Source organism: Cricetulus griseus, chromosome 4 (assembly GCF_003668045.3).
Source record: "Cricetulus griseus strain 17A/GY chromosome 4, alternate assembly CriGri-PICRH-1.0, whole genome shotgun sequence".
Taxonomy (NCBI): domain Eukaryota; kingdom Metazoa; phylum Chordata; class Mammalia; order Rodentia; family Cricetidae; genus Cricetulus; species Cricetulus griseus.
Genome location: NC_048597.1, coordinates 173,490,474 through 173,517,431, shown reverse-complemented (window position 1 = coordinate 173,517,431; position 26,958 = coordinate 173,490,474). Strand labels below are relative to the sequence as shown.

The 26,958-nt window shown below is 47.5% G+C and overlaps 1 protein-coding gene and 1 non-coding gene across 2 annotated transcripts in view; both read left to right on the top strand.

Moving 5' to 3' along the window:
• Paqr5 (progestin and adipoQ receptor family member 5) overlaps positions 1-21,925 on the top strand; it is a 74,104-nt gene extending 52,179 nt beyond the window's left edge. Inside the window, exons 5-9 of the mRNA XM_035444220.1 lie at positions 2,259-2,464; positions 6,126-6,252; positions 11,401-11,497; positions 14,125-14,266; positions 21,384-21,925. Of these exons, the coding sequence (XP_035300111.1) occupies positions 2,259-2,464; positions 6,126-6,252; positions 11,401-11,497; positions 14,125-14,266; positions 21,384-21,625 (814 nt within the window). The 3' untranslated portion in view covers positions 21,626-21,925. The remainder of the gene's footprint in view (positions 1-2,258; positions 2,465-6,125; positions 6,253-11,400; positions 11,498-14,124; positions 14,267-21,383) is intronic.
• A 982-nt stretch (positions 21,926-22,907) lies between these two features.
• On the top strand, positions 22,908-23,065 carry LOC113835570. The gene has a single exon (XR_003485215.1). It is a non-coding gene; the product is annotated as a U1 spliceosomal RNA (small nuclear RNA).
• Positions 23,066-26,958: the final 3,893 nt, after the last annotated feature.

Sequence of the window (26,958 nt, the reverse complement as noted above, 5' to 3'; positions counted from 1 at the left end):
ATGTCAGTATATGTTCAGTGAGGAAGCGGTCCCTCCCCGTTGGGATATTTTAGTTGAATCTGAAAAAAATAGAATGTGGAGGTCTGGAGAGTTGGGTATATGTCAGGCCTAGGAGGACCCCAGAGATGAGAAGGTCACTGTCCTACCCAGACCTCTGTGGGCTGACATGATGACAGATGCATCTGGAGAGGGGAAACCTTCCATACCACACACAGATAGCGGCCCTGGGCCAGGCCTGAACAAATCCTTTGAGTCATGTTGAGAAGCTGAGGTAGGTGGAGAGTCCTTGAGTGTGGCAAGCAAACATGAGCCCCAGGAAGGTCCCTGTATTTCAGCATGGAACAGCCAGCCCAACTAGATGTCAGAAGACAGAGTGCAAACCCAGCAACTAACAGGAGGGGAGAGAGAAGACATGGTCTTGTGGTGAAGTGGAGTGATCTATAAAGAAGCCTGACTGCCCTGCACCCTGCAGTCAGGGCAGTGGCAGCAAAATCTGGTAGCTCAAGCAGGCCATTAGCCACGTCAAATCTTTGCTTACATAGAAATCAGAGGCTGGCAAGATGGGTCAGTAAGTAAAGGCAATTAGCAATCAAGCCTGGCAACCTGAGTTTGATCTCCAGAACGTAAGTAAAAGTAGAAAGAAAGAACTGACTTCACAAAGTTGTTGTTCTCTGGCCTCTACATAATGTTATATGGCATGCATGCGCGCACGCACACACACACACACACACACACACACACACACACACACACACACACACACACACACACCTCCATATACACAGTAATGAATACAAAAAATTTTAAAGACTTTATGCTATCTGAACATGGTGGTACATGGCTGTAATCCCAGTACTTGGAAAGTTGAGGCAGAAAAAATCGTGACTTTGAGGGCCAGCCCTGGCTATACACTGGGGCCCTGTTTCACAGCAATATCAACAACCACCTGTACATGCTGACAAACTGAAGACTGTGGAAGGGAATACATCCAGACTGTTCCTCTGGCCCTCATTCTCATCCCTGGAGCTGCTGGGGCCCCCTGTTTCTGTGTGCCCTCCAGAGCTTTCCCAGAAAACCTTGACTGTGGCATATGTGTGCCCCAGACCCCTGTCATTTCTCCCATGGTCTTCCCATTGCTCATCTCCCTCGAAGATGATGGTGATGATGATGATGATGATGATGATGATGGTGATAATAATAACTACCATCATCACCATCATCACCATCATCACCATCACCATCATCATCATCATCATCATCATCTGTGCCTGAGACGCCAAAGCTTCTGAACAGGTGTTCTCACCAGAGGATGGGCCATAGTTTGCTTAGGCTTTTTTGTTACCTTGGTTTAGACTTTTGGAGACAGGGTCTCATATAGCCCAGGCTAGCCTTGAGCTCTCCATATTACCAAGGATGATCCTCCTTCCTTTACATGTGAAGTACATGTGCCCTTATGCCCGTCTAGGTTTAGGCTGTTTTGGAATTTGTGACACCATGTAACACCTGCCATGGCTTGTGCATCTTGGCGTGCATGCACAGCTGAGCTGTCTACACTGCTCACAGCTCCTGGTGCCAGCCCAGGCTCTCAGATGATCCACTCCAACAGTGCAGAGCACTATGGAGAACCCAGAAAAATCTGCACTAGGATACCGCAAGCAAATAGGATGAGGAATAATCAATCTGTTGTTGACAAAAGGAAAAAATTGGGGGTGGGGGGACAGCAAACAGCTTAAGTGCCCCCACCCTTGCTAGACCATAGGAGAAAGACCACACTGACAGCCAGAAGGCTTTGTGACCCTCCTTCAGTTATTGGGTGAAGAGATTTGTAGAGTTCCTTTCTTGATGAACACTGTGGGAAAGGGACCTAGCTCTCCAGTAGTGGTTTGTGGAAGGGAGGTGTTGTGTAGGCAGAACTCACATATGGTTGTCGGCCAGGTAAATGTGACTAAGGATGAACTTCCCAATACTCAAAGCTACCATGAAAGGGGATGAGACCCTCATTCTTAGGAGCATGTAAGCTGAGACTGGAGAATATCTTGGGCAAGATGCTGTAGGTAGGATCCTGTTTCTAAGGACTGTCTTCTTACCCTACTTGTCTGTTCCCAACTCACTGCTTAAGTCAAAATGGTACACTCCCACCAGAGCCTCTCTAACACATGTCACTTCATTTAAGTGAAGAGTCACTGGATGGGCCATTTCCCAGTGGGGTGGAAGGAAACAATCAAGAAGAGATTGAGTGGGTGCATATTCTGTTCTAGGTTCTTTGTGTGGAGGTTCGCGACTGCATTGTATATGACAGACATCCAGAATGACAGCTACTCATGGCCCATGCTCGTGTACATGTGTACCAGCTGTGTGTACCCCCTGGCATCCAGCTGTGCACACACCTTCAGCTCTATGTCCAAGAACGCCCGGCATATCTGCTACTTTCTGGACTATGGTGCTGTCAACCTCTTCAGCCTGGGTACGTGAGGCCCTTGCCCTTCCATCCCCTCCACCTGAGACTGCCACTTGTCTGTCTCCCAGGAGATTTGATGGGTTTTGGAAGAGTCATGAGGATGTAGAACCCCTGGCTAGAGCTCTGTAAGAGGCTTGTTCATACCTGCGCTGTCTGTGGATATACCTGACCTGGAGTGTTTGCCAATTCCTTTGGTATAAATGCCCCCTCCTTGCTTCCCTTCCTGTTCTCTGAGTGGCATCACCAGATGTAGAGGTCTAAGGAGAAGCCTCGGTGTAACCTCCAAGGAGTTACATAGTAACTCCATCACACAGATCTGTGTACTCAGTACTTATGACTTTGGTTACTGTAATTTAGTTAATTCTAACTTTTAGTGATGGCTGAGATTAACTATAGGCTTGCAAGGACTCTGAAATGTTCACAGTTTGGCTGACCCCAGCACATCAGGTCTGGGATCTGTATAACTGATAGAGAAAGGAGGATGGAATCACAAACCACATTTGCCCGGAGGCTTAGAGGAATTACACTTTCCCAAAGCGCTGAGAAGTGAAATGGTGAACTGTTGGTGAAGCTGGGTGGTACTGCCCCCATCCTCTTTGACTTTTTTTTCCCTGGTTAGGAAGCCTTTCCTCCTGCTTCTCTCCTCCACATGGTTATCATCCAACCCTTAGGATGCTGCTGCTGGCTCTTCCTCCCTCCTGGCCGTGCTTTAGCTGTGAAAGCTAGTCACTGTATCTGTGTTTGCGAGATTTTGTCCAGGAGGAGGCTACACTCATCCTTCTTCCTCTTTCTCTTCCTTCACAAGTGTACACCTGCATCTCTCTCTCTCTCTCTCTCTCTCTCTCTCTCTCTCTCTCTCTCTCTCTCTCTCCCTCTCTCTCTCCCTTTCCTTCCCTTTCTTTTTTGAAACAGGGTCTTGAATTTACTATGTAATCAAGGATGAACCTGACTTCTGACCCTTCTGTTCTCATCTTCTAAGTGCTGTGAAAACAGACATGTGTCACTATTGCCAGGTTAGGCAGTGCTATGAATGGGACTCAGGACTGTATGTGTGCCAGGCAAGCCCTCTCTACCTGAGCTATATCCTCAGCTGCTCCCTGGGGATTTTAATACAAGCAAGCATTTTGAGAAGTCCTTCTAGTCCAACTGTGTGCTGAGCCCCCAAATGCACACCTGTCCCGCGCCCGCTCTGTATTCCTCGCCAGCAAGAAACACACGCAGGACACTCGGATCCTTCTGCAGACAAGCTTTAATGCATTAGACTGAGCAGAGACTGAGCAGAGACTAAGCAGAGACTAAGCAGAGACTGAGCAGAGACTGAGCAGAGACATTGAACTAAGAAAACCATTCCTATATAAAGGGCTGACCAGCCGCCTGGGACGTATTACCCTATGAATGGCTTCAGCTCCTCAGGCAAGAATGAGCCACGGGATAGGCAGAGATCAAAGGAATGGAGATTACCCAGCGCCTGTGAAGTAATTCACACCTTGGTGTCTTCAGGCAGCATTATAATGCAGGAACCGGCTTCCTACACACACCCTTTTTTAAAAAGATTTATTTCTATTTGTCTGTGTGCTATGTGTGTACAGGTGCCCATGGAGGCCAGCACGAGCATCGGGTCCCCTGGACCTGGAGTTACAGGTGGTTGTGAGCTGCCTGATGTGGGTGCTGGAAACTGAACTAGATCTTTCAGGCCCTTTTGACACGGCATCAGTCCCGGATCCCGGCCTCGTACCACCAGTCCCAAATTCAGTCTTAGACACATTTCGTAGTTTCTCTAAGCCTTGTTCTCTAGAGCAGACATAGGAGGGTTGTGAACAAATTCAAATGCTTTTGAGTTCGTGTCTATCTCACAGGGTAGCCATTGCTGTGATTGACAGATCACCTTTACCTGCTTCCTGGTCCATCTCAAATACCCATTCCCTACCAGACCCCCTAGGCTCAGGTCAGCTTTGCTTCCTGCTGTATTTTCAGGTAGGTCTGAGGTCCTTTACTCTTGCATTGCATGCAACGCTTGGTGTACACCTTGGCTCCAGTCAGCATCGAAGGAACATCTTGGTCCAGACAGCTCCCTGAGCATCAGGTCTGGAGAAGGGTTCCCTGGTCTCCTGGAGCTGAGCTCCTGGGTGAGTTCTCACAGGAACTCTGTACTGTGCCAGGAAGGGGATGCTCAGCCCTCTCTGTTAGCACTTGTGTTTGTTTACATATGTGTGGCGGTGAGGGGACCTCGGGTGGTCTCACTGGCCCAAGAGTCACTGATTAGGCTAGGATGCCTAACTATTGAGCCCCAGGAACCCATCTGTTCCTGCCTCCCAGCACTGGGATTGCAGATGACTACCATCAGGCTGTGGTCCCTTCAGGTGGCTACCACCAGGCTGTGGTCCCTTCGGGTGGTTGCCACTAGGCTGTGGTCCCTTGCCCCTGTAATCAGCTTTACTAGAGGGATCCACATAATGAGTGGGAGAAAAGGCAGGTTGAATGTGGCCTGTTTCTTCCTCTCGCTGTGAAACCAATGTGCTTGATGTATGAAAACATTGGTTTTCAACTTGTGGGTTGAGACTCTGGTTTATACCCCTTTCACAGGGGTCATTTAAGACCATTGGAAAACACAGATATTATGTTATGATTCATAAGAGTAACAATGTTACAGTTATGAATTAGCAACAAAAATGATTTTATGGTTGGGGGTCATCACAACATGAAGAACTAAAGGACTGAAGCATTAGGAGGGTTAAGAATCACTGTATTAGAATAACATGAACTGGAACCAGTTCCAGCTTCTCCCATAGGTAAGGGCGAGGTCCCTGGACACTCTAAGATAGGAAATAGTATCTGTTGCTCCTCCAGTCAAAACCTTTCACAGCTAGTCTTTCTAGAAGGTGTTGATGTAGCTTCCCCCCTCATACTCCAAAACCCAGAGCCAAACCCCACACTCACTGGTTACCCCCCAGCCCACTGATAGGACATCCCTGTCCTTAGGGATGCCCTCTTTCCTGTGATGCTGAGATTCTCAGGAAGCACCTTCCACAGGAAGATGAGTTTGGTGTCACCATTAGTGGCAGCCTGTGGTTAGAAGCCATGGTTCATCTCCGGGCTGCCTTGGTTTGAAGCTTATCTCTATTTTCTTAATGTGTGACTCCAGATAAATTACTAGATCTCCCTGTGCTTCTATATGCTTATCTTTAAGATAAGTATAGGGCTGGAGAGATTGCTCAAAGGTTAAGAGCATTGGCTGTGCTTCCAGAGGTCCTAAGTTCAATTCCCAGCAACCACATGGTGGCTCACAACCATCTGTAATGAGATCTGATGCCTTCTTCTGGCCTCCAGGGATACATGCAGGCAGAACACTGTATACATAATAAATAAATAAGTAAATAAATAATTTTTTAAAAAGATAAGTGTAAATTTTATATGGGACAGGATTGTAAAGTCAGAATGAGTTAACACACATACACACACACACACACACATACACACAATCTCTGAGAAGGACATAGCCTTACGGATTTTGAGTGGACAAAGAGACAAGGGGGAGGTATTCTGAGATGGCACAGAGGCAGGCTAGCTCAGGAGTCTGTGCAGAAGATGAAGGCTGAGGCAGTCTTTCCCAGGGTCCTCATAGTGCTGTGGCCTGGCCTGTGTCTCAAGGCTGGTGTTTCTTCTGCAGGGTCAGCCATCGCCTACTCTGCATACACGTTCCCTGATGCACTGGTCAGCAGTACTTTCCATGAATGCTACGTAGCCCTGGCTGTGTTCAACACCATTCTCAGCACTGGTCTCTCCTGCTATTCCAGGTACTGGGCTCTCTGATCTCAGGTGGGAAGCTGGGGAGGACCTAGCACGCATCCCCATGGGAGATGCCCAACACCAGGCTCCCCGTAGAGCCCCTGTTGTCTTATGTATTGGTTACTTTGCTCATTGTTAGGACAAAACACTGACAAAAGTGCCCAGGATGCCTCGCTCAAGCCTGGCAGAGAAGGTTCCTCAGTAGCAGACAGTCCTCCACTCAAAGTTATGAGTGAATGTGTTATCGCTAGGTACCTATGATGGGTGACAAAAGTGGCCACAAGTCATGCCAGGCTCCTCACCTCTAATCCTGCTATCCTTTTCCCTTTTAAGAAAGACTCTGTGGGATAGAGTGTGAGCAGTGTTGTCATGGGGACGGCTGTGCTAGTTGATGCTGGTCTTTGCAGGAATGAACTACCTGAAATCACAGGCTCCCTAGGTCGTTTAGGAAACCTTCCAGATGATTGTGGCAAGGTGACAGTCTCATCTAGATAGTGCCACTATGTCAGGAATTCACAGGTCAGGAGAGGCACCTGGGTTACATGTATGTCCCCAACTGCACTGTCCCCTCTCCAGGGAAAAGCCAGCAAAGTAGGTGTTTCCTCTTTGAGATGCTTTTGGTTCCAGTTTCCTCTGGTTGATACCAAGGTTTGGGGGAACCTGCCAAACTGGTTTTTGTTTTTTTAAATGTGGGAGGATAGTTTTTTTTTTTAAGATTTTATTTATTTATCATGTATACAACATTCTGCTTCTATGTATATCTGCACATCAGAAGAGGGCACCAGATCTCATAATGGATGGTTGTGAGCCACCATGTGGTTGCTGGGAATTGAACTCAGGACCTCTGGAAGAGCAGTCAATGCTCTTAACCTCTGAGCCATCTCTCCAGCCCCGGGAGGATAGATTTTTATACAAAATCAGAAAGGCTCACCCCAGCTTGCCCTCCATTTGTCAGGATGTTTGAGAAGGGTAGGGGTAGGCATGTTTTGCTCCCCCTAGGGGTGAAAGCACCTTTCTGTGTATCCCACACTGGATTGTGTGGCTTCATTCCCTCTTCCTTACCCCATCCCAAACTGCTGGGGATGGGGAGGGTCTCTCTTTTCTTTGTGAAAATCACAGAATTCTCTGGCAGCTGGGCAGGGCTTGAATCTACCTGAAGAGCTAGGAAAATGAAATCCCTTGTCCTGGGTTGCTATGCCCTTGTAGTTCCAGGAGGAATTAGATTGTGTGGTCTATAGCCCCTGCTCCAGGGTGGAAATCTGGGGACACCACCAACGGTGGAGAGGGGTGGGGTCCCCATCTTGGATGTAGCAAGATGCATGCATGGTACGAGCCATACTTACAGTGCAGTGGAGATGCAGTGTGCCTGGGTGATCTTTTTCTCTGGCTGCCTGGACCCCTGGGTAGGCCTGGACACGCCTGAATCTGGTCTTTGGGTCAGTTATTGCCCTGTGTAGTTGGCTCCCAAGCACCTCAAAACTGGCATCAGAAGGAACAAATGCTCTGGGTAGTGGGGGTTGAAGCAGCTCACGGGTGTGAAAGATACATTCCCTATGATTAATAGGGCAAAACCGATTTCCCAGGGGCATAATAGGTGGGACGTTTGTAGCCTTTTAAGTTAATTAAGTTTTTGAAAGCACCTGACAGACCACCTGTTCGCCACCAGGGTCCACTGCTTTCTTCTAACCCAGAGTCTCCCTTGATCATGCAGGCTCAGTGGTGGGTGTTGTGGATTCAGTGAGCCTGGTGTATTTGGGTGGTGTTTGGCACTGATGCAGGGATGTCTTGTGTGCCTTCTTTTAGGCCTTCTTTCCTTGACCATGACACAGTTGGTTTCTGATGATCCAGAGAGCACATCTGGGCTATTGTCCCCACTCACCTGACCAATGTTCCTCAAAGGCTGCCTGGGCTTTGGGGACCCATGTGAAAAGTCTGCCACACCTGACAGAGTGAGGTCTTGCCTAAAGAGAGTGCCAGGTGCAGGAAAGGCAGGGCACACACCAAAACATCAAAGATTCTGAGCGGGAACTGCCATTGCTCATGAAGCAGAACCAAGAGCAGGGGAAGTGTGTCGTGTCAATGTCAGATCCTAGGATACACAGGGCCTTGAGAAGTTGTCTTAGGATTGAGAGGAAGCAAGAGGCAGCCTTGGAGCTGGAGATAAGGCAAGGCCTTTGGGGCAGACCAAACAGCCTGGGCAAGAATGGTAGTGTAAGGGGTGGAGGGCCCAGGAACAGGGGCAATGCACTTTAGGGTGGGAGGGAGGATGGCTAGAGAGGGCCCCAGGGCAATCTGGCAAGTCTAGGGCTCTCAGAAGACAACCCTTTGTTCTTTGTGGACAGTCATCTTTTGAACTCTTCTTTCTGGGTTCAGCTTCCTCTCCACAGGATCCTTGAGATACGTCACCAGCAGCCGTGTGCAAGTCCTCTCATGCTGCCACACTTGTGGGGAGCTAAGCACAACATGTTCCCTTCCTGAGCCTCCCCTCATGGCCCTGCACTCAGTGTACAGCCCAGCGAGCTGTCCTTGTTCTCTGCCTCACGCCACCTGTCACTGTAGATCTTCCTTTCAGCATGCCTGTCTGGCCATTGAGTTTTGTTTGGTTTAGTGTGTTTTGATAGAAGGTCCCACTGTGTAGCCCTGGCTGCTCTGATATCCATTGTGTAGCCTATGGCTACCCTTTCACCTTATGAGAGTACCTGCCCCAGTGGTGATACAGACATCCACCACCTCTCCCAACTTCCATCAAAAAAAAATTTTTTTTTTTTTGCAAAGTCACTGAGGTTAGTATGGTGACCGTCACAAAATAATCTGGGCCAGAGGAATAATATCTCAGTATGTAGAATGGTAAAAGTTAGCCTCTAAAGGGCTGGGGGCAGAGCTGGGGCAGTGGCTCAGCAGACCAAGTTCTGGAGGCTGTGACACTTCAGCCAGGTAACAGAGTGCTGTGAAAGTGTCCCCTTTCCTGTGAATCTCCAAACTAGGATAAAACCCCCACGAAACAAAAGACAACACACACGAGTGCGTGCACACACACACACACACACACACACACACACACACACACACACCACACACACTTTTGTACTTTTGCAATTGAATAATTCCAATTAACTGCTTGCATCAGGCATCGGTTTTGTCATTTCAGTTTCTAAGATTTATTGACTCACCCTGGTCTTAAGGGAGGCTTCTCTCCCAATTCAGTGTTTCCTGCACGGCTTCCTGAGCAGAGAGCTCTCAACCCCAGGGTGTGTAAGCCAGCTGTGCTTTGGAAACTGTTGCTGGTTGCTTTGGAGGCATCTCGGCCAAGGCTGTTACTCTAGGAATCTCTGACTGTGGCGACATCCTGTGGTTGGATATGGAATTGCACCTGGAGTCTTCTGTGGTTAAGGGACCGTTTTCCCCCTCTGTTGCTTTCTCTATCCTATTTTTCTCCTCCCCCCCCCCCCCCCCGCTCTTCTTTTTGTCCCCTGTAGACTCAGCTTTGTTGCTGGAGAGGTTGGTCCGTTTGCCCCGTGAGGAAGTACTTTTTCAGGTCCGGTGACATGTGGTCTCAAGTTGCAGGAAACCCATGTTTTAGGGGACAGCCCTCAACAAGTCAGAGCCAGGTTTTCTTCACATGAAAGTGGCCACAAGGAGCACTCTTTAGGAGTGAGCCTGTCCCAGACATGGCGGATGCTTAAGGGGCCTGTTGCAGTTGGACAGCTTCTGCTAGGGTTGTGGGAAGGTGTTTCCTTTGGCCCCTGGGGGAAAAAAGACAGAGAGGCTGGGCCTATCAGGGCCAGGCAGGGACAATGTGACACTCTGTGGGACAGATACCTTGGGCTAAAGCTGAGGTGTCTGTTCTCAGCTCCTTCTGGGACCGTCCACCCAGAACCCATCTCTCTTGCTCTTACCCTCTGCTCCAGCATAGCTGTGAGATGAACTGGGAGTGGTTTGTTTGTTTTTCTAAGCTCCATTTAGTCCCTGAGCTGTGTGTGATTTGGGGACCTCATTTCTTTAAGTCTTTACAACAACACTGTGGGGGAGAGACAGATCACACACAGCTTTAGCGGCCACAGCAGTATGGTCTTCATGCGTCCAGCCTGTGTAGAAACCTATGAAACCACAGCCCTGTGGCCTCCTTCCCTAGTGTTACAGCATAGTCAAGATGGTAATTGAGTTTTGTTTTGGTTTTTTGACACTGGGTCTCCTATAGCCCAGGCTGACCTCAAATTCCCTATATAAAATATATTAAAAATGACTTTGAACTTCTGATCCTTCTGACCTCAAATTCACTATATAGAATATGTTAAATTTAATATAAAATATGTTTAATATACAAAATGTATTTAAAGTGCCTTTGAGCTCCTGATCCTTCTGACTTGGCCTCCAAGTGCTGGAATCACAGGCATGCATCACCATGTCTGGTTCATGAGTGCTAGGGTTGGAACCCGGGCTTTCTGCATGCTTGCCAGACAGGCTACCAGCCCCAGAACTGCAGTTTTGTGTGGATACCGTGCTCAACCCTAACCTCCTGATATCCAGTCTGGGTGGCTGTACTGCTTAACAGAGGGCTGTTTACCCCTCTCTAGGTCTCTACAGGCCCAGTGGTGGCCTGTCCAGGAAGTCCTGCCTCTTGCTTCTAATCAGTACAGTGGGTTCCAGTTGGATTCTGTTTTTGCTTTGGAGGGTAATGGGAAAGCTCACAGAGGAGAGAAAGACAGACCCTCTACACATTCACTTTCCCCAGGCCAGTGTTCCTGTGTTCCCCACCCCTTGAACCCAGGTCTTTGTATGGCATCACCTGGGTGGCTCCTATTGGCTGCTTCTGTAGAATGTGCGGCTGGGGGTCTGTGCTTGAGAGGCCCCTTCCTACCTTAGTGGTGTCAGCCTTCTAAAACTTCTTTGCTCCTCTGACCTTTGCAGGGTTTCTTCCTGAAGACACACATCCCCAGTCTTGGTTTGCACCCATTGCATTTCGTGCTTTCAGAGCAAGTTTCTCCTCCTTGGCTGAGGTTTTGTCCTTTCCACCAGTGTGGGAGGAGTGAGAGAGGCTTGTGGAGAAGCTGTGGGCCACAGGAGGCCATGTTAAAAATGCTTGTCCTCTGTTGATGACCCATGTGTTCGTTCGTGTGTGAGTTCCTGAAAAGCTTTCATTTCCTCCCTGACTTCAGGTTTCTTGAACTCCAGAAGCCCCGGCTCTGCAAGCTGCTCCGAGTCCTCGCCTTTGCCTACCCCTACACGTGGGACTCACTCCCCATCTTCTACAGGGTAAGGACGTGGGCTACATGGCCTCTCTTCCTGTCAGCAATGCCAGGAGCTTCATTGTTTCCTGAGCTCTGAGGGAGTCATAACCCCATAGTGGGCTCTGGGGGACCCACAGGAGTTGAGACCAGGTGCTGCGGTTAGAGATAGTGTGAACACAGAGGTCCTTGCAGACAAACTTACAAACAACTTAGGACCTTAGGAACAACCACAGAGACCTGGGCAAGTGTCTTAGGATTTCTATTGCCGTGAAGAGACACCCTGACCATGGCAACTCTTCCAAAGGGAAACATTTAATTGGCACTGGCATATAGTTTCAGAGGTTTAGTCCACTGTTGTCATGGAAGGGACATGGTGGCATGCAGGCAGACATGGTGCTGGAGAAGGAGCTGAGAGTTCTTCATCTTGATCTGCAGGCAATAGGAAGTGGGTTTTGAGCCACACTGGATGTAGCTTGAGCATAAGAGACCTCAAAGCCCACTTCCACAGTGACACATTTCCTCCAACAAGGCCACACCTCCCAATAGTACCGCTCCCTGTGACCAAGCATTCAAACACATGAGTCTGTGGGGGCCATTCCTATCCAAACCATCACAACAAGGCAGACGGCTTGAGGTTTGATAATCAGTGCCAGCTGGGGGGAAAAGGCCAATATATGTGTGGTTGTGTATTATCAGTAATATGGTGTGTTGCTGAAGGAAAGGTGGAGATAAAGGTCTTAAAGGGTAAATGAGAATGAGGCAGGATAACAGGACAGGAAGGGAAGAGACTCTCACTTGCAGGTCACATGGGCCTGATTCCAAACTCTAGTCTCCATGTTTACTTGCTGTGTGATTTAGGCAGTACACTTAAGCTTTTTGAGCCTAGGTTTCTTTATCTGTGAATGAGGCTACCATCTGCTTCTGAATAGGAGATAATGAGGATTCCTGGACAGAATGGATCTTACAGGTTCAGCATTTCCTTGGGAGTAGGCTTCTCCCAGAGGCAGTGTGAGACCCAGATGGCAAGGGGTGAGGGGACAGGGCAGTGAAGAGTTTCACTTGCTACACTGGGTGTTTTCTCTGTATTTCCCTGAGTGGGTTCACGGGAGACTGGGGGATGGGAGTGCAATCAGAGCTCTCACTGCTTCCTGGAGGGAGTCATGCAGATGCACATAGGGAGTGTCAGCTGATAGCTGTCACCAGTTACATGCAGATATCATGCCATGTGGTGCTGTCTAGAGGCTGTGTGGGACAGTAGGGCGGAGGGGCAGGGGGTGGCTGCATTAATACCAAAATTACCCTGCCTAGATTCCAACCCTCATTTTGCTCATTATTGGTGGTTTGCAAGTCTGTCTCAGGCTCACTTTTCTTGTGTGCAGAATTCAGAGGTAAAGTCTGCCTTAAGGTCCCAGGAGCCAAAGGAAACACCTTCCAATCACCCCAGCAGAAGCTGTCCAACCACAACAGGCCCCATCTGAGACATAGGGATGGCTGGACTGGTGCCTCTAGTAAGGGGAAGCTACTATTGTTATTTATAAAAAATAATGCAAACATTCTGCTTAACCTTGAAGGAAAATAATGGTCATACATTGAGGTCTGCCTGGTTGATGCTGGGGATTAAGTCTAAGGTCTTCTGTGTGCGAGGCAAGGGCTCTACCATAGAGCTGGATCCCCAAGCACTGATTGATTGACTGATTGATTGATTGATTAATTGATTGATTTTAAGACAGGATCTCACTAGGTTGCTCAAGCTGGCCTTCAACTAGCTCCATAGCCTAGATGGGCCTTGAACTTCTAACATTTCTGCCTCAGGGAGTGAGTTCAAGCTTGAGTCACCAAGCCAGGCCAAATGGTGATCCTTTTTGATCATACAGAAAGGTTTCCAAGCCTTTTTGTTTATAAAGAGTTTTTTTTTCCTATCACATTTCTTTTGTGCACCCCCCAACACACACACACACACACACACACACACACACACACACACCTTTGAGTTGCAGCAAGCATATGGAAATCAGAGGACAACTTGTAGGAGCCAGTTCTCTCCTTCCACTACATGGGTCCAGGGCTTTGAACTAAGGTCATCAGGCTTGGTGACAAGGGACTTTACCCACTGAGCCATGTTGCTATCTTGCATCTAACTAAGCCTTGAAGTCTTAATTATGAGCCTCAGTTCTGTAGCTCTGCATCTGGAGTCAGGGCAGATAGCAAGGGCACCTCTCTGTGCTTGCATTTTATCTTCAGAAGGAGCAGCAATATCTAGTAGGGTTTTCCTTCTTTCTCTTTGCTCATCTCTTTCTCTCTTTCTGTTTGTTTGCTTTTTTGGTTTTTCCAGACAGGGTTTCTTTGTGTAGCTCTGGCTGTCCTGGAATTCACTCTGTAGACCAGGCTAGCCTTATACTCAAAGATCTACCTGCCTCTGCCTCCCAGCACTTAAAGACGTGTGCCACCACTGCCTGGCACTCATCTCTTTATTTGTCCTCTTCTCTTCTTTCTTTCCCTTCATCCCCACACATCTCTCCTTCAAGCTACTACCCTGAGGAGGTGAGACCTGGGCCTGTGGAACTTGTGTCTGAGAGGCGTGGGTCTAAGTAAGATTTAAGTACTGGCTTCTCAGGGCCTTTTTTTTTTTTTTTTTTTTTTTAACATTTGCAGCTCTTCCTGCTCCCCGGGGAGAGTTCAAGAAATGAAGCCATCTTGTACCACCAGAAGCACATGGTCATGACCCTCCTGGCCTCTTTCTTGTACTCTGCTCACCTGCCAGAGCGACTGGCTCCTGGACGCTTTGACTACATCGGTGAGTGTGGTGGGGCAGGGGTGGGGGTTGAAAGACCCCTGGAGACTTAGGCCCCCAGGATCTCCATCCAGGACCGCAGCACCCCAATCACCAGTCAGAGGCGGAAACTTGATGCAAACAGCACGAGGCAAGCACGTGCTAGGCGGTTATGGCTGCTGATAGGGGGAGCTGGTCCCTTCAGGGGTGACCCTGAAGCAGAGGGTGACTCTCTTGGCTGGGGTGGAAACATCCTTGACAATGTGTATTATAGCCACAAGGCAGAGGACCTGGAGAGGAATGACCCTAGTGGGAGTTGTTATGTTTTTGTTTAAATTAGATGTAAAGAAAAAGAGGAAAGAGGTGGATGAGGCATATTAAGCAGTTTATTAGATGCCTGGCAGAGTAGGGAGACTAAGAGAGAAGAGGAACAGGGGTAATGGCTGACTGCCATGGCCGGTCGCCATAGAGAGGCAGAGAGAGCATGTAGATGGGAGAAGAGAGAGCAAAGCAGAAGCAAAGAGAGTAGAGAGTAAAGAGAGCGAGCAGCAGGGAAGTTGGGACTTTTAAAGGGAAGACTGTGCATGCGCAATGAGGTCCAACGCATGCCCAGAGTCCTCACACAGGCAGTAATGCGTGGCGAGTGATGTGGTGATGACATAGCACGTTTTCCTGTGTGTGCCCTGACTGTTGTCAGGGGGCGGGGTGAGGGGGTCTGTCTCTTAAAGAGATGCCGATCAGCATTAAAGCCTGAACCTTTCAGGAGTCATCCAGGCTCAGGTCATGGTAGGTACAGCAGTGACCTTAAATCTTGATTGAAGCCATCATTTGTGTTGCTAGTGTACTGCCAGGGACAGGGAGGATGGGGACAGGTAGGCTCAGGACCCTGAAGCATTCCAGTGAATCCTGTTGGTACCTAGAGTCTAACTTCCCAGTACAATATGATGGGGGGTGTGGCAGCCACAGAGGGGAAGCAGGAAGATGGCTTTGTGGTCACTCAAGGTCCCAGACTACAGGCAGCTTACAGAGGAGAAAGTCTATCTTGAACATGGTGGGTGGATGGCCTGGATTCTTGTGGAACCGTAGGTCCCAGGTGCAGCTTCCAGACCCAAACTCAGACCTCCTAACCCAAGAACTCCAAAGCTGGGGCAAGTCCAGCGCTCACAGAGACCATGTGACACTGGAGGGAGCCTCGCTAAGTATGACTTGAGAGGGCATGTGATTGGGAGAGGTGTCAGAGCACAGGAAGGAGCTCCTAGCTGCTGCAATGTTCCCTCCCCTTCCTCCAGAGCAGGATGGGTGGGGCTCTTCCCACCTGCCCCATCTGTCTCACCTGGCTCTGACACTGCCTGGGAAGGAAGCACCTGTGTCTTTTCTGTTGCTGTGACCAAAACCTCAAGGGTTTATTTTGGTTTCTGCTTTGAGGGTATGCCCCAAGATGATCAGGGAAGGCATGGTGGCGAGCATGAAGCAGTAGGTAATATTGTGCCCAGTCAGGAAGAGGAGAGAGACGAACCTGTTGCTCGGCTTGCATTCTTTGTATCCAGTCCAGACCCCAGCCCATGAAATGGCAGGTTCTCCCACCTCAGTTAACCCAGTGTAGAAACTCCCTCACAGGCATACACAGAGGCTTGTCTCCTGGTGGCTCTAGAGACCGTGAAGTTGACAGTATTAGCCATCACAGCACCTTTGGGTGGCTTCTGTAGATGGTGACAAGCCTTTAAAACAAAAGTTCCTTAATTAGATACTATGAGACTTCAAAGGCCGGTTACTGTCCCCACCACAGCAAGCACCTAGGCTCTCGCCAAGCCACTTTTGCCCTTGACTGGAGTCCTCTCCACCTCCTTCAGAGATGCAGCCCGATAGGTTTTGTGATCTGATTAGAGTCTCACTTTTCTCCTTTGTCCTACCAGAAGGGACTGCCTCTAGCCAAATGCTTAGAGAACAGGGTCAGAGGTCAGGAACTGGAGGCCCTTAGGCCTCTAACTACCACCTACTTCAGCCCCACCTTGAAGGAAGACAGCTGTAGATGACAGCTGGGGGACCACAGGGACATACAGGGGTGTATCACAGACTGGGCATTACTTGCCAGCCCTTTGGCTTCTCTGTGCTTTTATTTATTCTCTTTAGTCCTGTCCTTTTGAACCTAAAGATATGTAGCAGAAAAATGCTTGTGTCGTAGGGGAAGGCGCTTTCCAGGTCTGGTTAGCCCTGGCCTACAGGAAGCTCCTGAGACCTGGTAGGTAGGATAGTTGAAGCCACTCTTCCCGTTGGGGCCCTTTCAGATGCTCCCATTGCTGGTGGCATGTCTGTTGCTCATCTCTCTAATGGAAATGGGTTTAGTGAATGCCTGTGAGTCAGGGTTCTGTGTTTGGCACCGTGTCACAGCTACAGCAGATCACTTGCCTGCATCGAACACGTATCTGGAGTTGGGCACAGCCTGCTCTTTGAACTTGATTAAGGCTTGGTGCCATTTACTCATCTTCCCCCTAGGACAGGAGGGGGCTGGGGCTGAAGGAAAGTTGCAGGCATGCTTGCCAATGTTCAGCAATCCTGGTTCAGCTCCTACCTGAAGTGGAGGTGCTGTGGCCAGGCACCCCTGGAGCCTGAAATGGGTTTTGTGGTACCATAAAGTGCTTTCTCATGCATTATTTTTTAATTGTGTGTTAATTTGTTTAATGTGTCTGTGTGCTACTGTGGGCATTAGAGGTCAAAGGTCCTGCAGGAACAGGCTGTCACTTTCTACCATGTGGTCCAGGGTATTGAATTCAAGTTGTCAGGCTTGGTGGGAGGTGCCTTTCCCACTGAGCCTTCTCTCTCACACACATCCCCCCTTTTTTAAAATTTAATTTTTAGATAGGCTCTCAACATGTAGTGGAGGCTGGCCTTAAACTCAATACATAGCCCAAACTGGGCTTGAATTCATGACCTTCCTGTCTCTGCCTAAAGAGTGCTGAGGGACCAGTAGGTGCCACTACACTTGGATATAGCTATCTGGAGATGGAGAAGCCTCCTCCTCCTCCTCCTCCTCCTCCTCCTCCTCCTCCTCCTCCTTTCTCTTTTTTTTTGGGGGGGGGTTTCAAGACAGGGTTTCTCTGTGGCTTTGGAGGCTGTCCTGGAACTTGCTCTTGTAAACCAAGCTGGTTTCACAGAGCTCCGCCTGCCTCTGCCTCCCGAGTGCTGGGATTAAAGGCATGCACCACCAACGCCCGCCCAGTGTGAGAAGCCTTCTTTAATGGTCATGTTGTATTGGTTTGTTAGGCCTGCAGTTTTCACACACAAGGGAAATTCTGCATACAAGTGTGGGTGGCCAGCACAACAGAACACTATTCTCTCACATTCAGAAGGCTGACAGTCTGAGATGTAGTTGTCAGCAGGATGGTGTCTTCATCATTTCCTTGGCCTGGGGATGAGTACCTTTCCACGGTCTTTGTGGGATTCTTCCTCAGTGTAGATCATATCCAGTGGATTAGGGCCCCACCCCAGTGACCTCACTGGAATTTAACTGTCTCTCCGAAGATGGCCTTGTCATGTCTCTGATGAGCCATAAGTTGAGACAAGAACACTTGGGAAAAGGCAGATGGAAAACTCTGGCTCTTCCAATAAGGTGGAAGTCAGAATTAGAGCCGGAGAAGAGCAGGGTGCCCACATTTTCGTTTGGAAAATGGGCGTGAAGGGTAAGTTGCTTTAGAAAAGGAATTTTGCTCATTAGTCTTTCTAGTTTTCTCATGTTGATTTCTAAAAATAAATACAGTAGAGAGTTATATTAGGGCCAGATTCTCTAGCATAGAACCACACACACACATGGGTGGGGTGGGGTGGAGATGGGGTCTCCTCAGCTAACTCTGAATCCCAACAAGTTAACAATTAAGATCAGTTACCACAGTATGTGTGACTACTTACTATCCCACTGACGAGTCACAATTCAATGTTACTTTCAGCAGCTAGGGAGAGTCACACCTGCAGTCCCAATGCTTTGAAGACTGGAACAAGAGGACAATGGCTATTAGTGAGTTCAAGGCTAGCCTGAGTGCCACAGCAAGAAACTGTCACAAATAAGAACAGAAACAAAAACAAGGGTATATAATTCTTCCAGTGGATGTACCAAAATGTAAATCCATTCTGGACATGTCTACAACTCAGTATAATCCCTTCTGTCCAGGCAGTGAGAATTCCCATTTCTACTCTCTGCCAAAGCTTCACCTATTCTGGACATTTTTAAGGTGGTTTTTTTTTTAAGATTTTATTTATTATGTATATAGTATTCTGCTTCCATGTACATCTGCACACCAGAAGAGGGCACCAGATCTCATAATGGATGGTTGTGAGCCACCATGTGGTTGCTGGGAATTGACCTCAGGACTTCTGGAAGAACAGTTGATGCTCTTAACCTCTGAGCTATCTCTCCAGCCTGACATTTTTAAGTTTTTTTTTTTTTTCTTGGTTTTTCGAGACAGGGTTTCTCTGTAGCTTTGGAGGCTGTCCTGGAACTAGCTCTTGTAGACCAGGCTGGACTCAAACTCACAGGGATCCACCTGCCTTTGCCTCCCAAGTGCTGGGATTAAAGGCGTGCGCCACCAACGCCCAGCTCATTTTTAAGGTTTAAAAAAATGTTTGTATGTGTTCATATGTATGAGTGAGTGTGTGTGCGCGTGTGCATGTGTACGTGTGGGTGTGTACTTGAGTGCGTGTGTGCACACATTAGATTTACATTCTGAGGCTAGAGGAAGATGTTAGGTGCCATGCTTTATCATTCTCTGCCTTGTTTGTTGCTTTAATCTGCCACTGAACATGGAGCTCAGCTGAAAACCACAAGTCCCAGATATCCTCCTGTTTCCACCTCCACAGCACTGGGTTTAGAGGCATGCCTGACCATGCCTGGCAGTTTACACCAGTACTAGGGATTAGAATTCAGGCCTTCATGTTTGTACAACAGTCTTATACGGAACCATGTTCCTAAGCATTTCTTTCTTTTTTAAACATAATTTTTAATTGATTCTTTGGGGATTTCATATCATGCATCCCAATTCCGCTCATTTCCTAGTTCCTCCATATCCACCCCCCAAATTTTTTAAAACTTAATTCAAAACAAAACAAATAAACAACAACAAAAACCCCATTTCATTCCTCCATCTTTCCCACCTCTCCATCACCTCTTCATTCTTCTTAGAGCGATTGGGAGCTGCAGTGTGTCATGCAATGTACCCTTTTGTCCACTCCACTTTACTTGCAAATGTTCATTGTAATGAGTTACGGTTCTGGTTCAAGGCCTCTGGCTTCTGGTACACCACTAGATCCTCACCAAAACTCCTCCTGGATATCTCATCCTGCCATTGCCCGGTATCATGGAGATCCCGAGGCCATGGTTCTGTAGGACCAGTCCCTTTATGCACTCAGGCAGGTCATGGATGGTGTAGATGCTGGAGTGGGCCAACTCAAAGCCCTGGATGTGGATCTGGGTGGTTCTTTGGTGGAAACACAGGCCATGGATGTCAACATAGACCCCAGCTCTGGTAGGACCACAGACCCAGACATGGCTCATGGCAGCAGCCTGGGCCCAGATGTCACCTTGGTCCCAAGTGGTGGCACAAGCCACTCAGATAAGTATGGCACAGCTGGAGCATGGCTCTCAGACAGTAACATGGCCTTAGGTGGCGGGCCCAACCACAGGCATCCATTTGGTCTTCAATGGTAACTGAAGTATGGACACCGACACAGACCTGGCTGCAGTAGGGTCATTGAAAGGTTCAGGCATTATGCTGGCCTGCCCCTGTTACCTGGTGAAACAGGCAGTACCCTGGTCAGCCCAAGGTTCCATGGGAACTAAGTCTACACACAGGTGCAGAGGACCCCTTTAAAAGATAAGTCCCTGCCTCTGTTTCTCTGTTTCTCTGTTTCTCTGTTTCTGTTTCTCTGTTCCCACTTTGTTCCTCTGTTCCCCTCTCTCTGTTTCCCCTGCTCTGTCTCTCTATGGCGACCGGCCATGGCGGTCAGCCATTTACCCCTGTTCCTCTTCTTAGTCTCCCCATTCTGCCGGGCCTTATAATAAACTTATAGTCAATATGTCTGTCTCAGCAATTTCTCTTTTCTTCTTTTTAAACAAAACAATAACAGTCATGAACCCTGATGTGTCCCTCAGCTGCAGCTCGGGCCCTGATGACACCAAGGCCACTCAGATTGGCATGGCCACTATGGCAGCACAGTCCTCAGACACCAATATGGCCACAGGTGGCAGCCCAGACCCTGGGGCATCAATGTAGCCTTTGGTTGTAATGTGGGCAATGGGTGTCAACACAGACTGGGATTGTCAACTACCCTACTGGGGTAGGACCATGGCCCTGGGTGGCAAGCAGGCCACCTACATTAGCTTGTTTCTCACCACCTTTGCTTCTTCAGTTCTGTCTCTTTCCACAGCACAAGAACCAGCCCACTTCTCGCTCCCATTTCTCCACCATATATTTGCTCATCATAATGGCATCTATCTGCCTGGCACTGCAGGCCTGTGAATGTCTTCAGCCAGCCCGTGTCCATGAGGATACAGGCACACCTATGGCTCTTTCACCTGCCTCTCTAAGAATTTCTTACAAGTGGAATTATAAAACTAGTGTGGTTGCACAAGCCTGTAATCCCAGCACTCAGGAGGTGGAGACAGGAGGATCAGAATTCAAAGTCATCCTCAGCTACAGAGTGAGTTCAAGTCAAGTCTGGGCTACATGAGACCCTGTCTCTGAAGACAATCAGCAATGAAATAAGTTAAACAAACAAATAAAATCATATGTGTGATCTCTGGCCTGGATCCTTGGATTTAGCCGTTGCATTTTTAGCATACATATCATAGTCTGTGTCCATATATCTTTTGATCGATGACTTCCCAGAACGTAATTTATTTTATGTGAACATATATATATATATATATATATATATATATATATATATATATATATATATAATATATATATATATATATATTGGTATGCACAAGCCATAACATGCAGAGGCCAGAGAACAACTAGTGGGAATGTATATTCTCTTGAGGGTTGCAGGAGTGGCAACCTGGTTACCAGGCTTGGCAGCAGGAGCCACGGAGCCATTTCTCTGGTTCTGAATGGTAATCTTGATGACCTTTTGTGTTTTTTCATAGGTCATAGTCACCAGCTGTTTCACGTGTGTGTGATCCTCGCCACACATTTGCAGATGGAAGCCATCCTCCTGGACAAGACTCTGAGGAAGGAGTGGCTCTTGGCCACCTCCAGACCCTTCTCTTTGCCTCAGATAGCAGCAGCCATACTTCTATGTATCATCTTCAGCCTCAGCAACATTATTTATTTCTCAGCTGCTCTGTATAGGATCCCTGAGCCTGAATTACATGAAAAGGAAACGTGATTTCAGAACATGCCAGGCTTCAGTGTTAAGTCACTGGTGTGGTGCCAGCTTACAGTGGCCAAAAGTATTTGTAGTGACTGGTGTCTTGACAGTTTTTTTAATGGGTTCAATCACAAAAAGTATTTAGCTGGGGGAGAGTTCTGTACACATGCACTGATTCCGTAAGTGTTCTGTAAAAGGGAGAAGTCCTTTTTAAGTCCTGGGGAAGAAAATTATTGAAATAAGTTTTAAATTTATTTAAGACGGGGTATTTACGGGATGGGGATATAGCACAGTTGGTAAATGCTTGCCTACAATATATAAAGCCCTGAATTTGTTTATGTCTGGTTTTGTTTGTTTGTCTGTTGTTTGTCTGTTTGAGATAGGGTCTCACTATGTAGCTCAGGATGTCCTGGAATTTACTAGGTAAACCAGGCTGACTCTAAACTCAGAGATATGCCTGCCTCTGACTCCTCAGCACTGTGATTAATGGCATGCACCACTATACTGAGTCCCTGGTTTTGACCCTCAACAAAGCATGAACCTGGCCTGATGGTACATGCCTATAATTCCAGCTCCAGAGAAGTAGATCAGATGATCAGAAGTTCAAACTCATCCTTGGCTATTAAGTGAGTTTAAGGCCATCCTTGGATTCATGAGATTCTGTCTCTAAAAAATAGAATTCTCAATTCTATTTAAACAGTTGTATTAAGCATATTGCCATGCCATTCTAATTTTTATATTAATGTTTAAAATGAAACCCACTGCATTTGATGAATTTTGTATAGCTAAGCTTCTTCCCCAGATGAGAGAGATGTTTCAATGAGTTAAGAAGCTTCCTGCCAAGCCTGACAATGGGAGTTCCATCCCACAGGACCTGCTGCAAAATATTCCACAGTACAGACAAAATGTGTTGATCTCTGGAGCTAAGTGTGTCATCCCAACTGGTAGGGCTCCCTGTCACCTTTTCAAGCAATGAAGGAGCTGTCTTTGGAGATGTTACATGCCTGACATTGTTTTCGCATGTCAGTATGCTGCTGGACTTAGTGTCTGCAGAGGGTGTTGAAGACCTCACCCATGGGACAGTCAAATGTCCTGGGAAACAGAAACACCAGGTAAGCTTGTAACACGAATTTCCTGGGGTGGACCTAGGGGTTCTGCTTTCCTAGGTTAAAGACAGCTTTTTGTAGAGCAAATGTGGAAAAGAGCATATCTGCAAGAGGTCTTCCACACAGGAGGGCCAGGAGCAAAAGCTAAAGACATTTGTGGTGTCTTTCATTTATAGCTTGGTCAAAGCTCCAGCAATCTAGGGAGATACCTTGATCGCGTAGGTGCTTTTCCCAGAGCAAGGCTTACCCATTGCTGTCCAGATGTGCTGACCCCTTCAGTTTCCCCAAATGTGGGAAATTCAACTGCAAAATTTGTGGTAGTGGAGGGACTGTGTGTTTATGCTGTCCCCTAGAAGAAAGAAAAAGTTGCAGCAACCTGCCATCTATGTGCAAATTCCTGCTTTCTCTCCAGAGTTTTTTACTATCAATAACATTTTTTAAAGAGGTTAAAATAAAAAAAAAGTCTTGTAGGTCAAACCCTGGACTAAAAAGTAAGTAAAGCCAGGAAGGAGGCTGGAAGGAGAGGCTCTCAGGCATGCATGCTGATTTAAAGCTCTCTGCTTCCTGTGTGTGGATGAAATGAGGTCAGCTATCTTCCTGACTGCTGGGCCAGCTCATATTCAGGACCCATGCCTTCCCTGCCATGGTGGATGGCAGTATCCCTTCTGGAACAATAAGCTCAAATAAACCCCTTCCTTTTTTTTTGGTTTTTCGAGACAGGGTTTCTCTGTGTAGCTTCGGAGCCTATCCTGGCACTTGCTCTGGAGACCAGGCTGGCCTCGAACTCACAGAGATCCACCTGCCTCTGCCTCCCGAGTGCTGGGATTAAAGGTGTGCCCCACCAACGCCCGGCCCAAATAAACCCCTTCTTAAAAAATAAATAGTAGCAAGAAATCACACCACACACACAACAACAACAACAACAACAACAACAACGAAACACTGCTAAGAGCCATAACCTTGTTCAATGATCTTTGCAGCCTTACACAGAAAATACTTGTGCAGGGGCATCTAACCATAGCTTCCTGTCTGCCCTTGGACCAATGTTACCCTTGCTATTGATGCTTAAAACCAAATAGTACTGTATTCATACACAACATAGCATCCTCCTCATTTTGCCTTAACAATTTTGCCCCTTATAGGGCTGAAGATGGCTTAGTGGGTAAAGTGCTTGCTGTGCAAACATCAAGATGCGTTCAGATCCCCCAACATACACCATGGAAACCTAGGTGTGGTTGCACATAACCTGTAACCCCAGCACCAGGAACAGAGATAGGCAGGCCTTGGGAACTAACTGGCCAGATAGTCTATCTAAACACAGAGGCTTAGTGAGAGGTTCTATCTCAGCAAGGTAGAAGCAATGGAGGTGAAAGACCACAGACCCCTAAGGGCCTCAGGGTCCTGAGGAGCCCCGGAGACTCAGAAACCAGACCAAGAGCTGCAAAAGCAAAAGGGTTTATTGAACGAATGCATATTTGGGTGTCAGCAATATCGGGAAAGCTGCACACCCCAGCATGGGGTGCAAGCTCCTTATATAGGAAAAAACCGTAGATCAGCATACAGGCAAGGGGCACAAAGTGATTGATTACAAAGTATGATCTCATGTTAGAGTGGTCACCCAGGTGTGACCTGCTTTTCTACAAACGAAAAACCACAGAATGAATGTACCCTGAAAAGTCTCCGATTGTCTGTTGGCCAGGTGTGACCCAAAAAGGATTGTTTGTCTGCCCTGGAGTTGGGGCCAATTTCCTTGTCCTGAGCCAAGGCCTGTGGGAAACTTTTTCTCTCAGCAAACTAAAATCTTTCAGAGGTAGACATTCTGATGTCAGCCTCTGGTCCCACATGCATCATCATGGATGAGAGTATCTAGGCACGCTTGTTAGGTCCAGTGGACTTGTCAGGTCCATACCTGAGAGTGGAGTGTGAATTGAGGAAAGAAACGGGCCAGAGACAGAAGATACAGTGAATACCAGGGTCCACCTTAGGTTTATTGCTCAAAATTCTTTATAGCCCAACCAAAGGGGGTGGGGGCAAAAGATTTCTTTGCCATGATACTAGAAATAAATGGACTTAATTACTTCCTTAATTCTCCAAACATTTAGTAACCACTCCTTATATCAAACCTCTTGTTATTTAGCCTTGAGGATTAAGATGTCTAGTAACCTTAAATCAAGGATTCTGTAATCTAGGTAAGACATCCACACTTTAGGCCAAACATCCTTCAGTGGCCATACCCACATCTTAGACCTTTGGGTCTTAGACCTTTAACCTTGAAAGAGCAAGGGTAGTTTTGAACTCTCTGATCCTAAATCAATATGGAACAGAGCCACCTCTATGGGCCCGGACACACACACACACACCCTTTCCTAGACTCCTCATGTGCATGTAATTTACCACAGGGTGCAGCCATTGCAGCACTGTTCTGGATTCATTTGTTGTCTTTAGAGAAGCTCTGTTATTTAGGCTCATGATACCTAACACAGCAATTTCTTGTTTGTTGCATTAGTAATTAAGGCTCAGCATTTTATAGTGTTCTCAGGGAGTCCAGAAATGCTGATACAAAACAAATTTTAAGAGAGGTCCATCAACACCTGATCTGTGCTTGATAAAGACTTTGGGAGGCCATCCATCACAGTGGTAGGTCCTCTTTGCTACCTCTGAAATACCCTCTGGCCTGTAACACCCACTCCAGGATTAAGCAGTTCAGCCATGCCAATGGCATTGCCAGTAGCTCACAGTGTCATCCTTTAACGACAAGAGCCAAAGTATTTTGGATGTGAGTGGTCAAGAAATATGGTTTCATTGTTTTATTGTCTGTTTACTTCTCATTCAGGAAGGGAGACTGATGCAATTATATGGGCTGGTAAATTTTGTTACATTAATTGCAAGCTGCACAATAAATTTTGTTCTTTAATAGCAGTCTGACATTGTTCATGGCATTCCCCACTATTTTACATTCTCACAGCCCCAGTTTTATGGTGGAAAGAAAAGGTGTAAAATTGGGCTGGGTGTGTGGCTCAGTTGGTTGTTTTTGACTGGCATGCCCTGGGCTTTGATACCCAGCACTGCATATGCTAGGCATGGTGTTACATGCCTGTGATCCCAGCATTTGGGGTATGGGGACAGGAGGATCATCAGGTCACACACTGCTACGTAGTCTGAGGCCAGTTTGATTCATTAGGCAACTAACAATGATAACTCTAGTTCAGTGTTTCTTAACCTGTTAGTCACCACCTCTTTAAGGATCAAGCAACCCTTTCACAGGGGTTGCCTAAGACTATCAGAAAACACATATGTTTACAGTACAACACATAAGAGTAGCAAGATTATAGTTATGAAGTAACAACAAGAATAATGAACCACTGCACTAGTTGTTGAGGTTTCAAGGCCTCATTCTGGTCTCCAAGGGTACACAAAACTTCATACACTAAACTCTCTCTCTCTCTCTCTCTCTCTCTTTTGGTCTTTCGAGACAGGGTTTCTCTGTGTAGCTTTGGAGCCTATCCTGGCACTCGATCTGGAGACCAGGCTGGCCTCAAACTCACAGAGATCCGGATCCGCTTGCCTCTGCCTCCCGAGTGCTGGGATTAAAGGCGTGTGCCACCAACACCGGGCTTAAAACAATCTTTAAAAAGCAAACAACAAAAACAGTAGGTGTAGGGCCAACACTCTGGATGCAGAAGTGAACAAAACCTTTGAGGCCTGCTCTTGAGAACCTAGCCCTGGATGGGCAGATAAATCCAGAAAAAGGTAATTAGGGTAAAGGAAACAGACCTAGGGGACTCAGGAGGAAGGTAGCCCAGTGAAATGCCCAGCACAGCTCAGGAGAGACTTCAGGGGCCAAAGGAGCTGTGCTGGCTGGGGAGTATTGGACAGACATTTCAGGCCTTAGGGCCAGTGAGGGCTGTCTTACTGGAAGGAGAGGAGCCAGGCCATTCCTTCCAGCAATGCTGAACTGCACTCAGGAAGACAATGACGAATTCTGGAATGTTCTGCGTTTTCTCCAGAGAGATTGCTCAAGGGCTTTCCCATCTCCTTTCTAAGTGCGGAATGCCTGCAGTCCTGCATTAAAGCACCTCTGGCAAGACACTTATCAGCTGCCATCTTGTCTAAGCATCAGCTTTCGAGAACTGACTTTGCTTCGGCCCAAAAGAAAAACATGTATATCAAAGAACTTTATGCAGACTGTTGCTCTTGCAGGAGACCCAGGTTTGGGTCCCAGCACCCACACAGAAGCTCACAATG